General features: G+C 45.2%; 1 protein-coding gene across 1 annotated transcript in view; it reads left to right on the plus strand.

Moving 5' to 3' along the window:
- Window positions 1-3,801, plus strand: part of LOC134463992 (male-specific lethal 3 homolog) — a 38,268-nt gene extending 34,467 nt beyond the window's left edge. Inside the window, exon 14 of the mRNA XM_063217417.1 lies at window positions 2,595-3,801. Within this exon, the coding sequence (XP_063073487.1) occupies window positions 2,595-2,694 (100 nt within the window). The 3' untranslated portion in view covers window positions 2,695-3,801. The remainder of the gene's footprint in view (window positions 1-2,594) is intronic.
- The last annotated feature ends 11,396 nt before the right edge of the window (window positions 3,802-15,197 follow it).

Consider the following 15,197-nt stretch of genomic DNA (forward strand, 5'->3'; position numbering starts at 1 on the left):
CAAAATTGTCAGACACAAACGCTTCCCCGCCAGATAAAAAAAAAAAACACCAGAGAGGTCTTGCCACACCAACAGCACGGTGGTGTACAATGACTTGGAAGTGGAACAAGAGCGGATTTCTACCGCCTCTGTGCCATTGACTCCTTGTGCAAATCACTTACTGGCATGGGGGGGATCATCCATTTCTTAACCTACTCATATCCCTTGTCACATATGTACAAAAACCTGAGATGGAACAAATTCATCAAAATTAAATATCATTTAAAAAAATAATGTCATTATTAGAACTTTGCCTGTGCCTTTCTCTACCTTTTTGTATTGACTGTACTCACGTTTTGCCTTGTGCTATTGCTAATGCTACTCATTTACAATTTACAATAATTTACTAATTATTTAGTAGTCTTACTTGTGGTATCAGCATTTCTGTGGGGCTGTAAAGTTAATAAATTAAGAAATGTTAGTCAAGCTCGAGTCGATGCCCTGCACTCATTGGAAAGTCAACTGGACACCAATAGGGATGCAAAAAATGCAAAAAAAGACTTGCAGCAACACACACAGGGTTCCCACTGGTGCTTGAATTCCTTGAAAATGCTTGAATTTCAATTAAGTGTTCTCAAAGTTTTGAAAATGTTTGAATTTTGGTGAAGTGCTTGAAATTTGTGTCAAGTCAAACTCAGTAAACCAAATAATAGAAATAAATTGTTCAGGAACATCACAAATCTGAGGGAGTGATATGTCAGATGGGATTTGCCATTCGACATCTTAAAACTGATTACAATGCAGGAAATTGCATTTTAAAAGCACATTTTCTGGGGGAGGACCCTCATACCCCCTTCCCACGACCTATTAAAGGTGCTGGAAAACTGAAAATTTGGTGCTTGAAGGTGCTTGAAAAGTGCTTGAATTTGTTCATGAAAAAGGTGTGGGAACCCTGCACACAAGCACGGCACACCTTACTGTACAGAGAGAAAGCGGGGGTTGAAGGCGTGGAAAACGACTGAAGTAATTGACTTTGTATGGAAGAGGAAGTGGCAAAAGCTGCAAAAGCCTTTCTAGCACCGAGGCGTCAAAAGCGTTTAAACCATTTTTCTACACTTGTAGATTTTTCTAAACACGGGCTTCGGTTGGTCACTCTCCCTAAACAAATGCTTCAGGATGATTCGTTTGCTGCTTTCATCGCACGTGATCTTTGCTTTCGAGACAGGACTCTCTCTAGCTCTTCCAACGCTTGCTGTCTGTCCGTACAGTTAGGCAAGCAAGGGAAGGGAGTAGGGCTGCACAATGTACCGAAATGTATCGTTATCGCGATATCACGGCTTGCAATACACGCATTACAAAAGTATTGCAAAAGCAAATTTGGTGAAAAGGTTTAAAAAAAAAGGTATTAAAAAGGTTGATGCTGTATATTAGACATGTTTTTTCCTATTAAAAATAATGTTGGAAATAAAACATTTCTCTCAGTTGTTTAATACATGATAAAGTGTAGAATGGCAGGTAGAGAGGGGAAAATATATGTACTGTATTAAATTTCGCAAGTAATATCGATATCGCGGTATACAGTCATGTTATCGTGTATCGCAGATTTTTCTAATATCGTGCAGCCCTAGAAGGGAGAGATTGTTGCCACCAGATGAGTGCCAGCTATCAGTCCCCTGCTGCCTCACAGCTCTGGTGGCGGCAGCAGTGTCGACTGCTGACTGTTTGCACACAGCCAGAGCAGACAGACGTGCTCCTGTGAATTGAAACGGAAATCGAAAATAGTACACCCTTCAGGACATTTCACAACACAATGCATTCTGCAGTCTTCATGATGCAGAGCCTTTGCCAGTTCTGTAGTCAGGTGTGTGAAGGACAAGCATGGGGAGGTCTGCTTTGCTAAAAAATAATAAAAAAAGAAAGAAATATCTGTTCTGTTAAGATGCTCGAGGCAACTGGAGGTAATCTGAAGCGTCACACGAATAAAGAGAGTCTGACTGGAAGGTGGCAATGGGTGGCATTCAGACCTTGAATTTTGAACCATGAATGTACGTACACACACACACACACACACACACACACACACACACACACACACACACACACACACACACACACACACACACACACACACACACCTATTGTGTCCACCTCCGCTGTAAAGAGGGTGTTCTTTCATCTCTTAAATCCATTGGCCACCCATTCTGCCTTGCCTTCATTTCTATCAGTCATATCCTTCTCATCCCCATCCAGCACTCAGAACTAACCAAACTCTAAACTCTTGTGACTAAAATAAAACATAAAAAATCCTGCAGAAATTGTAAGTGGTTTCCTCATCCAAGAGATCTATGACGATTTGTCATCCATTCTGTTGAAGAGTTTGACTCTGTATGTGTAAGGCTGTAATTTGCTTCTGAATATTTGATTTTCATGTGTCCTGATATCCTCCTTTTCTTTGTTTTTCTCTTTTCCTTCCTTTGTGTTCCCACTCGCTCTCCTTCTCTCTCTCTCTCTCTCTCTCTCTCTCTCTCTCTCTCTCTCTCTCTCTCTCTCTCTCTCCTGTCTTCACTCTCATTCTCTCACCTACCTGTCTCTCTCTCTCTTTCCTTCCTCTTCAGGTTTCTGGCGGAGTTCCACGAGGACTTCTTTCCGGAGAGTGCGTACGTGTCGGCCACGGAAGCCCACTACTCAATGAAGCAGCCGCACCCCGCCTTCTGAGCATGCCCACAAACTCTCTGACCACCCAAACAAAAACATACCATCTCCACCATGACCCTCGGAACTCTTTGACCACTTTAAAAAAAAACATACAATCTCCCGCATAATCCCTCCATGACCTCAGAACTGAAGCCAGCCCTCTTTTTCGCCTGTGAGACACACCTGGTTGCCTGGTTCAGAGACTCCCAAATATCTGAATCGGCCAAATTGTGAAAAGTGATGTTATTTCTTTCTTGTGCAGTTGCACTGGAGAACATTTCCACTGATTGGATTGCCAATTCCCCTTTTTTTGGGAGGGAATTGAGTGAAGAATTGATATAGAGTATGTCTGTCATCACAACCTTTCCCCTGCCATTTGTTTTGCTCTCTGTGCACAAAGATGTGTCTCTTTCTTCCTGTGTCCCACGCTGATCACCTTCTTGCTGTCCAGCTCTTCTTTACCGCTTCCCCGGCCTTCCAACGCAACTGTCAAAAAAGACTTTTCCAGAAAGGAAGAAATTGTTGCTCACTTCTTTTTTTTTTTCTCCCATGCTCACATTTTCGTGACATGAGAAATGTGGGCAGTGGCTTTGCCTTCATCAAACTGTGTGTGTGTGTGTGTGTGTGTGTGCGTGTGTGCGTGCGCGTGCTTGTACTTGCATGTGTGAAATAAGTGTTAAAATGCTTAGGCTGTTCTAATGTGTCTGCGTCCTTTGCTGTGCTATGCGCTTCTTTTCTCTCTCTCTCTCTGAGCTTAGGCCTCCTTTACTAGCTTTGGATTGCTATCTGTAGTGTGAATGGAGGTACATGGTACCATGAGATTGATGCGCATAGACTGTGTACTGTATTTGTTACTTGTATGTATGAGTGTCTGTAGGCTCTGTGTTATACTTCAAATTTGTCATTTGCTATCAAGTTCAAATGGAAGGGCATTTGTGTATTACTTAATTTTAGTTAAATTAACGAGGCACCGTTACAGCTAGAATTGGATATATGCATGAAAAAATTGATTTGTAAAATATACAATGATTGAGTTAAAAGGAAATTAATGTTATTTTTTACAGTTTGGCATTGTTGCATATTTAAAAGACAGATTTGTGTCTTCGTGGTTCTCAAATACAGTTTTTATATACAAAAAAAGATGTACAGAGTTTATCAGTTACACATTGTGTTTGTGTGTGCAGTTAATGTCCATAGTCCTATGGTCTACTCTATGGTATCCCACAATACTGGGGTGCATTTCTCAAAAGAGAAGTTGTTAGTCTGTTAGCAACTTCGGTAGTTGCCAATGGGAAAATGCACTGAAAGCAGTAAAGTAGCTAATGTAGTAAGCAACTTTGGTTTCGAGAAATGCATACCCTTGTACTCAAGTATCAATGTTGTCTCTTTTTAAAATCCCACATAAGACATCAATTAATTAATTTGACATCAATTCATTTAAGAGGAGAGAACCTGGCTAAGTGCGCAGCAGATTAAATAAACTGTCTCATACACACGCTTACAGATACGCAATCTCTACCCACATAGCTCTACACACTCAGAAACGCACATACTGTACTTGTCGACTGTGTCTTTTTTGATAGAGTGACCATCACTAGGGTTGTGGGTGTGTTTTGACTGTCATGCCAACGAGCCTGGCTCTTTGGTGTAGCGGTCAGAGCCCCAGCTTACTACCCCAGAACGTCCGGGTTTGAGTCCCGGCTGGGCAACTCTACTCCCCTTCGTTACAAATGGTGTCAAAAGTGGGATGGCTGCCGTGAGGCCATCGAAAGCGTACTCATTGTGTGTGAGCCATAATTCTATGTGAGGGACCCCCAGGATTGGTGACCCAGGTGTGAGGGATCCCAGTGATGGGTGAAGCATTGATGATGGGGCACACTGGATGGGAGAAGCATGATGGGCAGTTGCGTGAGGGACCATGAGTATGTGAAGCGCATGGGTGCACTTCCCGAAGGGGAAGGCAGTGTGATGGAGTGACCATCACTAGGGTTGTGGGTGTGTTCTGACTGTCACACCAATGAGCCCCAGCTAACTATCCCAAAACATCCGGGTTCGAGTCCCGGCTGGGCAACTCTACTCCCCTTGGCTACAGTCTTGTTCAGACTCTTCAGACTAGACACACACACACTCACACACAAGATGTCTAGTGCTCTTGTCTACACACTCAGACCCAGCACACTACTGACTTTTTCAACACACACAATTGGAGAGCTTTGTTGAAAAATGAACGCATATCCATTTGGAAAATTGACATCTTTTTATTGGGCATTGCAATGCATTGCTTATGCTTCTACAAAGTATGTTCTCAAAATATTTGAATGGCAAGAATTCACACAGATGACAGGACGTCTACAGTCATTTCCAATAATACAATGCAAAAGTCAAATGGCGCTTGCATCATTTTGCAACAAAAGTCTTCCACAACACACTTCTATTCACATAGAGTTACTGCCCTCGCGCACAGACACGCACATATCACCAATATCTCCTTTTCACACACACACACACACACACACACACACACACACACACACACACACACACACACACACACACACACACACACACACACACACACACACTTATATTACAGATCACAACACACTCCAGTTGATATAAGGCTACTACTGCTAATGTACACACACCTCTTATTGATTTATGATCTCCTAGCCAACTGGGCGTCCAGGCAGCCCTGCGCCAGAGGCTGTGGTGAGCGATCACGGCTGGCCTACACTGAGCTCCGTCATTCTGCCCTGCCCCTGCCGGGTGTTAAAGGGGTCCTATTATGCTTTTTCATGTCCACTACCCATTTATTGGGTTACACAGCATCTGTTGTATGTAAAAGCTTGGTGAAAGCTGCATTTCACAAATTGGCCTCTTGGGGGAGAATTTCTCTGCCGCAGGAACGCTATTTCTCAACTGTCAGAGAACGCGTGGTTGGGTTTTCAACATTCTATAGCTTTTGTTTCCGGTACGGGTCTACGTCATGCTGTACCTAACATTGCTGCTTATGGGATGGAGTGTTGACGATGTCACAGACCATTTATTAATTGCAGAGACAGTAGACCTAATGCGCATTTGTTCATCGCAGCCACATAGCCTAGGCCTATCTGAATTTGACAGTATTGTGATGAGATGTATCCTATTTGTGAATACACCACTCAGTGTACAAAATAGTGTAAATAGTGTAGCCTACAAGGATAGTGTAGGATTTCGCCATCCACAAGTTTATTCCATTAGGCTACGCATGTTTTTTTTTTTTTTCAATTCATAAATCGGCTCCGTCAATAGGCTACAGCATCGGTCTAGACTGGAGGCTACACACCTGTGGCCCAAGTTATATATTTTTGTTTCATTGTGATATTAAAGCAGCATTTTACATTGATAAAATACCGGTTGGTAGGCCTATGGCTAACGGGTCAGAAACAGTTGAATGAGGAAGGTCGAAAACAGGCAGAACGCGTTAACGCAGTTGCGCACTGAGAATCCAAAACACTTCCAAGTGGGTGAAAGACTCGAATATCTCTTTTCTCTCTCTATTCGCTTCAGGGCCGTTTTGCATATGCTTTTGGCAAGACTAACTTTTGTTTGGTAAGATGTGAAAACCCTACACTTGTAGTGCCGCTTGAAGCATAACATTAATTAGAAGACGTGCGCTGATGTTATCCAAATAGGTATCACGACATGACCAGCAGCCGTTTGCATCAGCAATGTTGGCAAGGATTAGCCAGTTCGTATAGGCTATGCATAGGCTACAATTCAGTAATTCAAATGCAACGCAGTTTTGTTCATCTTATCTGCAAGAGCAACGTGGATATTGGCTTGACGTCGTTTAAAACTGGTCGAGTCGCCGGGCGGCATGCCAAAAATAATGAAACTGAAACGGATAGGGCCTATTGTTATATTAAAAAATCCTGTCCTGTCGATAAATGCGAACAAAAAAAACACGAAACCGAGACTAGGCCTAGGCGTTATTATAAGACCCAGTATGAAACCAATCCATCGAGGACTGCCCATTGCGCTTCCAATCCAGTGGGCGCATCATTTTTGCCGGGGACTAAATAGAAATGCAGTTACTAAAATGAAACCATGCACCTGAAAATACCTTGAAATGTATTTTTATGAAGCATAGCCTATCACCATTGTGCATTAGGCCTACAGACAACGAGCAAACAGGAACTCATTTTTAAAAGCCAACAACGCGTGCGCTCAGTAGCCTATTCAGTCTGGCTTGCAAATAGACCACAGGACGAATTTGAACACGGAGTTCATATCACAAATAGGGTGTCACGATATCACTGACAGACATTGAATTGATAGGTTTGAGTCCGACAAGTCGTGCCCTTGTCTTACTGGGCGCACTCTTTCAATTTCGGACTGCGTCTTTGACAGCCAGATGGGGGCTGCCGCGGGAGCGAAGAAAATGTCCACAACTTCGCTGAATAAATATGCCTATCCTTTGAACTGTGTACAGCAATTGCAGATGATTAGCTTATTGGATAGCCTATTTGTGAAGGTTAACTTGTCATTAACAAGGGAATGTGATCTGATTTCAATCCCAGAACATTCTTTGTGTCTTAACATTTCCACCTGTCAACAGCAGATCTAGACTTCTCCCACCTAGACCAGCGCGACACTTGTCTGTTTGCGAGCAGTAAACTTGGCTGATAACTTCAACTTTAGGGCTACAGTATGCAAGGCTAGACAGCGGGTTAACCAATCAAGCCCCTACTGTTGCGTTAATAATGTTTGAGATAAAGATTCTTCAGCGCAGGATATCAGAAATAAACAAGACAGCGCAGATGGCTATTAGTTTTTTTTTCAATCGCGTTATTACGCATCATATGCAATATGCGTATTATTTCATGAAACCTCAAATCGGAAGCAATAGCCTGTACCCAGCACTTTCAACCCTTTCTCAGATTAATGGCAGCCTAATTGTCCCAAGCGATTTTGAAATCAAACTGAAGCCCATGCACGGAAGACTCGCATTGGATAGGGACTGGGTTTCAGCAAATGACACAGCAAGGTGCACAAATAACAACGTGGGACTTATGATGCGTCCTTTTCAGATTAATTGTGGACATTGGGTGAACTATTTGGCTGTCAACTTTAGACATAGGCTACAGGGTTGGATTCCAGGTCAAAAACAGCTGTGCTGCTGACGTAATATTAGTAATAGAATGCTTGATGAAACGCTCCATGCTGCGTCGAGATTTCAGAATGTTGAAGGATCTAACATTCTGCACTTCCACGCGTTTCAAACAGGCGGCGTAGGGTGCATGTACACAATGATAAAAAATAATGGACATGAAAACAAGTGACCATTCAAAATTAACTCAACTAACCACAGTAAAGCAAAATATTAACAATGAAAGTTATTCTAAATAGCATAATAGGGCACCTTTAACAAGCGCTGTCTGGAGCGGTCACCTCTGAAGTCAAGTCCGTTATGCTTTTTTTCCCTCCTCCTCCCCCTCTCTGTCCCTTCCCTTTTAGCTATCATTTGTAGTCCATCACTTATGTCCCAGTACGTGAACAGGCTAACAAACACTCAGGGAACTCGACAGGGGGAGGACAAAGGTGTCAGTTGTCCCAGGCCCAGGGAGAGGGATGGGGCCCAGAATTGGTCCTCATTACATTGTATATATTGGGGGGAGCTTTTCAGATGACATTGTCAGCGGCTCTGTATACACTCACCCTGTCCTTTGAGGAAGGAAGGGGGGAGAGCGCAAAAGGTGTGCTGAGCGCAAAGGTGTGCTGGTGTTTTTTCAATGTCAAATGTTTTTTTTACTCCTGTTAGTTCAACAATCCTTCAGAGGATTCTCTGGAGGTCCTTTTGCGCTAATCGCATACCGGCTGTGTTTTTTCTCAGCCATCTGGTTCACCAGTCCTGCTTTATAGAGTTTAGTTTTCAGGCAGCTGGACGGGGTATTTTTGGAGCTGCATGATGTTTGGTCTCTTCACTGGGAGGGACACTTTCCCACTTCATCAGAACTGAGGATGTCTCACAAGCTCTGTCTCAATATTATCTGTACAGAGAACACCCCCTCAACCGTTTATATTATTATTACTATTATTATTTGTGTGTGAGAGAGAGCACTTTCTCACTCAACCACAGACAATTGACCTATTCATGGCAGCCTCCAGAGTTGTATTGTGAACAAAAGCTCTGAGTCAACTCTGTAGTTGAGATATTGCACTCTACAAATACATTTTGATGTATTGTTTTGATTCTTCAAGCTTCAAAAAGAAGTGCTACAGTTGGGGCGCCCTGGCCCCACGGGATAAGGATCCATCCCATTCCACCCCCATTCAGAAACTGCCAACCCTCCAACAGCACCCCCTGCCGAAAATGTGTTCCCTTGACTCCTTACTCCCCCTGACTGCAATCTCAATAAGGACAAAAAAGCCTCAAAACATATTATAACGAAGTGCAGTTGCCCACAAGTACATTGTTTTAACTAAGATGACCTGGATGAATGAGAATTTTCACAGACATCTTCCTTCTGCAGTCCTAATGGCACATTCCCATTATACAGAACCTTCTCATGAGTGGTGTAACATTTCAGGCTTAAAAGGAACATTGTTTCATTCAGATACTGTGGGAAGGTAAGGGGATACAGCTTGGCACAACAATTTTACTGCTACCCATACCATTTCATATAAATGGTTTAACATTTCACCATTTTAGATTCAGAAACATCCTCTCATTCAGATACAGTAGGAAGATCTGTGGTAAGGGGATACCGTTTGGGATAATGATTTGACTCCTCCCCATACCATCTTGTGTAAATTGTTCACCGTTTCTCACTTTTAACAAACACAAAAACATCCTCTCATTCAGATACTGTACATGTGGGAACATCTAAATACAGTAAGGGGATACAGTTTGGGACAATGATATCATAGGATACTGCTACTACTGTGACATCTCCACTTCTTCCTCCAGCTTCCATGATGGTGATGATGACACAGCAGTGGATCTGATATGATCTGATGGTCTGATCTGATGGTCTGATCTGGCCCAGGCCCAGGATGGCGAAAAAGGAAGAAAGGAGTCGCACACAAGAGCTGAATGCAAAATCAAAAACTGTATTAAACAAAGCAGAATAAAGTAAATAAAAACGACAGAAAAGGGACAAACGTTTTTGGGTTTAGCCCATCATCAGTGTTCCCAGTGCCCAGGATGAGAATCATCACCTCCACCCGACCCCCCTCTCTCCTCTCCTCCCTCTGTCTCCCCTGTCTCCCCTGCCTCCTCCCTGGCCAGATCTGACTCTCACCAGGGCTCTCTGGTGGTGTCAGGAGGCGTCAGGCCCAGGAGGTGAGCCGGTGGTAATTGCCCGGTGTGAAAGCCACTGATTTGATTTGGACTTGCAGGAAAGTGCGTAACGAGGCACTTAATGCCGGAACTTGATCCGGATGGGATATCGCTGGCGGCGGCTGCCTGCTACCACCACTGCTGCTGCTGTTGTTGATAGAAGGGCCAGGAAAAAGGTGAAGAAAATTCGAGACCACCAGCACCACCACCCCTCGACCCCTCTCCTCAGAGCCCATCTCCCCTGCGCCCCCCCACCCATCCGCCGGATATCTTCTTACCTCCGCCAGGCGATGGCTCCTGCGCAGAAGGGAAATTTGAGCCTACCTACTGCGCTATCGGCCGGCCTGCCACTTTGTTTTTCTGTTTTTCTCTCTCGCCGCTTCTCTTCCTCCTCTCTTCAGCCTTCCAGTCCCTTTGTGCCTCGAGGTGCATCATCATCTCCCTTTGTTTAGCATTGCTGCAACCTTCTCTCTTCTCGTCTTTTGTCCTGGGATGGAGCCTGGTGCTGATGCTGCGAGAGATGACGAGCATCCTTCCCGCACCATGTTGACGGCCGCTGACGTGGGATGGGAGGACAGTGACAGTGAGGACGGGCCAGTGTGAGTATACACAGCACGGTAGCATCTCTCGTTTGCATCTCTGAGGGCGATGGATGGATGGATGGATGGATGGCGGTGGGTTGAGACGGGTGCTTTGGCAGTCACACGGTGGTGGTGTGTGTGTGTGTGCGGCTGGTGCCAATGGGACTCGTGGTTTCAGGAAACCAAATCCAGCTGAAGAGCATTTAACTCTTAGGGAAGAGCGAGAGGGGGGTGTCTTGTTGTTCGTCGGATAGGTCAGGCTTTTAGCCCAAGATGCCTCCCTATAGTGCAGCAGCGACTAAGGAGGAGCTCGGCTCTTTGACTCGAGTGTTGTTTTTCTGTCCCATTTCCTGTTGGACGCCAACCAAATGGCACCAAGGAGGAGCAAGAGGCTCGAATTAAAAGCTTTTACAGCCAAGGAAACCGCTGTCATGTTTTTTTAGCTGGGAAGCCTCAACACGGATGACATAATAACTCAATTTGGTGGTGGGTGGGGGGTGGCTGGCTGTGGTGATATTGATTGTTTGTGATGATGGCAAATTACACTGCAACCTTCTCCCTTATAGCTCTTTTGTGACTGATGTGCTCTGGTAGTCTCTAGGCCAACCAACCAGACATGACTCATGTTTGCCATGTTAATGGAATGATCAAGTTCAGGCCCGCCGACATTGGGGGGACAAAGGGGTATGTTGTCCCGGGCCCAGGGAGATAGGGGCCCAGAATTGGGTCCCCATTACATTGTATATATTGGGTTGGGGGCCCTTTCAGATTCTTTTGTCCTGGGCCCAGTGAAAGCTGTCAGCGGCCCTGATCAAGTTTGCCTGCTGATGTGAGATGATTTGTGAGAATGGTGAAGAATTGTATTGTGTGTCTGTTGTCCATTCCTCTGCTCAGTGGCGGAGCTATAGGAGGGGCGAGCATGGCATTTTCCCCTGGGCCCAGGGCCCTCCTACATTGGTGGTGGGGGTCCTATGATGACTTTTGCAGGCCGTATGGGGGCTATCATTGCTTTGCCCTGGGGCCCTGTGTACAGTTGTTCTGCCTCTGCCTCTGCTGGCAGAGAAGGTTACTGTTCAAGTCAAGTGAAGATAAGTCATATTTGCATGAATTAACGCGGCACATTGACTGACAGCTGAGCTGTCTCACAATAATGTGGTTGAAGTGCAAAGAAACACATAGATGACCTAAAGCAAAATTCAGGAGAGTTCAAGACAAAAAAAAACTTTTCTAAAAAGTAAAAAAGGTTGAAAAGGTGTGTGTGTGTGTGTGTGTGTGTGTGTGTGTGTGTGTGTGTGTGTGTGTGTGTGTGTGTGTGTGTGTGTGTGTGTGTACACACGTGTGTGTGTGTGTGTGTGTGTGTGTGTGTGTGTGTGTGTGTGTGTGTGTGTGTGTGTGTGTGTTTGTACACACATGTGTGTGTGTGTGTGTGTGTGTGTGTGTGTGTGTGTGTGTGTGTGTGTCCGTGTCCGTGTCCGTGGCCGTGGCCGTGTCCGTGTCCGTGTACGCGTACGTGCGCGCATGCGTGCATACTAGGGAATTAAGGTCTGCTCCCGTTGAAATGACTGGCTGTGTAGTGTAGTGGTGCAATGAGTGGTGCTGTGCTGTCCAGGCCTAATAGTGGACTTTATTATTCGTCTCCCTTGGGGATTAAAACGTAACTGAACTAATTAAACCAGGCTCAATACATCGCTTCTGAAACAACCATCCATATTGCACAGGAGGATGCACTGTCCCACTGCGTGTAGGCTATATTGTATGTGCTCATGAATACGAAATAAGAAGCAGATGTGATGGCAGACTCATAGGCATGTTGTAGTATTTCTGTTTACTGTAGGCCTGCACATCATACAAATTCAATAGCTGTATGGTATTTGCAAAACTCATCTGTATGTTATATCTACTGAATGTACATTCTAGGACAGTGGTTCTCAACCTTTTTTGAACAGGCGCCCCCTAGACTTCACCATAACCCTCCCAACGGCCCCTTGACCTCATCATAAGCCTGCCAACGTCCCCCTTACTATTAAAACAATTAAATGGACTAATGTGCCCAATGAAAATTAAGCACCGCCCCATCTCAACTGTATCCTTCTCAACGCCCCCCTAGGGCTCCCCAACAACGCCCCCTGGGGGGCTGTACCGCCCCCGTTGAGAAACGCTATTCTAGTTTGTTTGTGTGTGTGCACAGTAAATGTTCCAGTGTTAATTCAATGCTGAATTTAAAACTTCTCACTAGGTGTGTGAACACATTTACTATACTGTGTGTTCACAAGTGCTTGTGAGTGTTACCATGTGTTCAAGGTGTGGAGAGGCAGCCTTTAGCTTCTATGCTTCAAAGCTTTGGAACCAGCTTCCAGATGACCTAAAAAATGCACCCACTATTGATAGCTTTAAATCTAGACTCAAGACAAAGCTGTTCTCAGATGCTTTCCCCTAGCTTAAATTTATTATTATTATTTTTATTTTTATGTTTATTTAATTTGTTTTATTTTATTATTATTTTTACCTTATGTTTTATCTTAATGTTTTAAATGTTTTTTGACTCTAATTTATTTCCTTCTTTCTTCCCTGTTTCCTTTCATTTACATTTGTTAACTTTGTGAAGCACATTGAGTTGCACCTGTGTATGAAATGCGCTATATAAATAAACTTGCCTTGCCTTACCTTGCCTTCAATTGCAGACGTGTGAGTATTACTTGTCCGAATCACCCTACCGCCCAGTGTTCACCTCCGGCTTGATGACGGCATGGAGGCTGTAGAGCCGGCGTATTCAATTAAATTTCAACGAGGGCCAGTTTTTCATATTCCTCCCAGTAAAGGGACCAAAATGTACGTATGTATTATGGTTGCCGACTGTCAATGCAAAAAATATGGGACACTTCATTGATGTGGGGGGTCTGGGGGTCTTCCCCCAGAAAGTTTTGAATTTCTTACATGCAATTTCCTGTATTTTTACGTCCCGTGTCCTGTTTCAGCTCAATACGGAATCCGTACTTTTATCTCTAAATTCTGAAAGACAATTTTGTATTTCAAGGGGTCTTGTGGGGGGCCAGAGCCTTGCCATCCAAGGGCCACATCTGGCCCCAGGGCCGCCATTTGAATAGCCCTGCTGTAGAGGGAGGGTCACAGGCTGTGCCCCCCTGGTGCCCTCTCTGTTTCCATCATTTAAAGCCTGTCGGTGGCACGGTGGCGTCCATCAGAACTGTTAGCGCGCGGCAGGCCGTGGCCATTACTGGGCTAATGTGTAGGGCACAGGATAGTGAGGCCAGAGGGTGTGGAGAGAGAGAGAGAGAGAGAGAGAGAGAGGCAGAGACAGAGAGTGACAGTGACAGAGAGAGAGAGACAGAGAGAGAGAGAGAGAGAGAGAGAGAGAGAGAGAGAGAGAGGCAGAGAGGCAGAGAAAGAGAGAGAGATGAGTTGCTTTGTGAGATGGGACCCAATCGATCGATATCTGCAGTGGTGTGCTAATGAGGACTGGCAGGCAGGGCGGGCCAGAGAGGAAGGGAGGGAAGGAGGGAAGGAGCGTTGGAGCGCTCGCTAGCTCGCTGCCACCCACCCGGGAACACGTGTGCACACACAGGACAGCAGCTCTGCTTACTCGGCCAATGTTTATGGCTCTGATTTCAAGCCCGGTCACACACACACACACACACACACACACACACACACACACACACACACACACACACACACACACACACACACACACACACACACACACACACACACACACACACACACACACACACACACACACCATCCCTGTTTCCATGCTTTAATCTCCCTATACCCCACCTCGTCCACAAATCCATTTATCACCATTACGGAGAGTGGTGTGTGTGTGTGTGTGTGTGTGTGTGTGTGTGTGTGTGTGTGTGTGTGTGTGTGTGTGTGTGTGTGTGTGTGTGTGTGTGTGTGTGTGTGTGTGTGTGTGTGTGTGTGTGTGTGTGTGTGTGTGTGTGTGTGCATGGGGGCCGCTAGGGAGTGGGGGGGAGTGGTACAGATTCTAAGGGCCCAAGCACTGATAGGAGCCCTTAAGGGGGCCCAAGCACTGAGAGGGGCCCTTAAGGAGGCCCAAAATTCAAATCTTTCATGGGGCCCAACATTTCTGGCAGCGCCCCTGTGTGTGTGTGTGTGTGTGTGTGTGTGTGTGTGTGTGTGTGTGTATGTAGTGCCGTGGTGCATGCAGCGTCTGATCTAACGTGCTATGGTGTGGCTGACTTTGACCGCCACACACACACACACACACACACACGCACACACACACACACACACACACACACACACACACACACACACACACACACACACACACACATACACACACACACACACACACACACACATACATACATACATTCACACACAGGACTCGGCGTCCCGGTTCCCACATAGCTCTTCTGTTGTTACAGGTTTACTCTCTCTCTCTCTCTCTCTCTCTCTCTCTCTCTCTCTCTCTCTCTCTCTCTCTCTCTCTCTCTCTCTCTCTCTCTCTCCCTCCCTCTCCCTCACTCCCTCTCTCTCTATCTCTCCTCCTTATTTATGCTTATTTGCTCGTTTGTACTTTCTCTCTGAAGTACACTGTGTGTTGTGCCATGTATGAGAAGCAGTGATTGGAT

This window comes from Engraulis encrasicolus, chromosome 15 (assembly GCF_034702125.1).
Source record: "Engraulis encrasicolus isolate BLACKSEA-1 chromosome 15, IST_EnEncr_1.0, whole genome shotgun sequence".
Classification (NCBI taxonomy): Eukaryota; Metazoa; Chordata; class Actinopteri; order Clupeiformes; family Engraulidae; genus Engraulis; species Engraulis encrasicolus.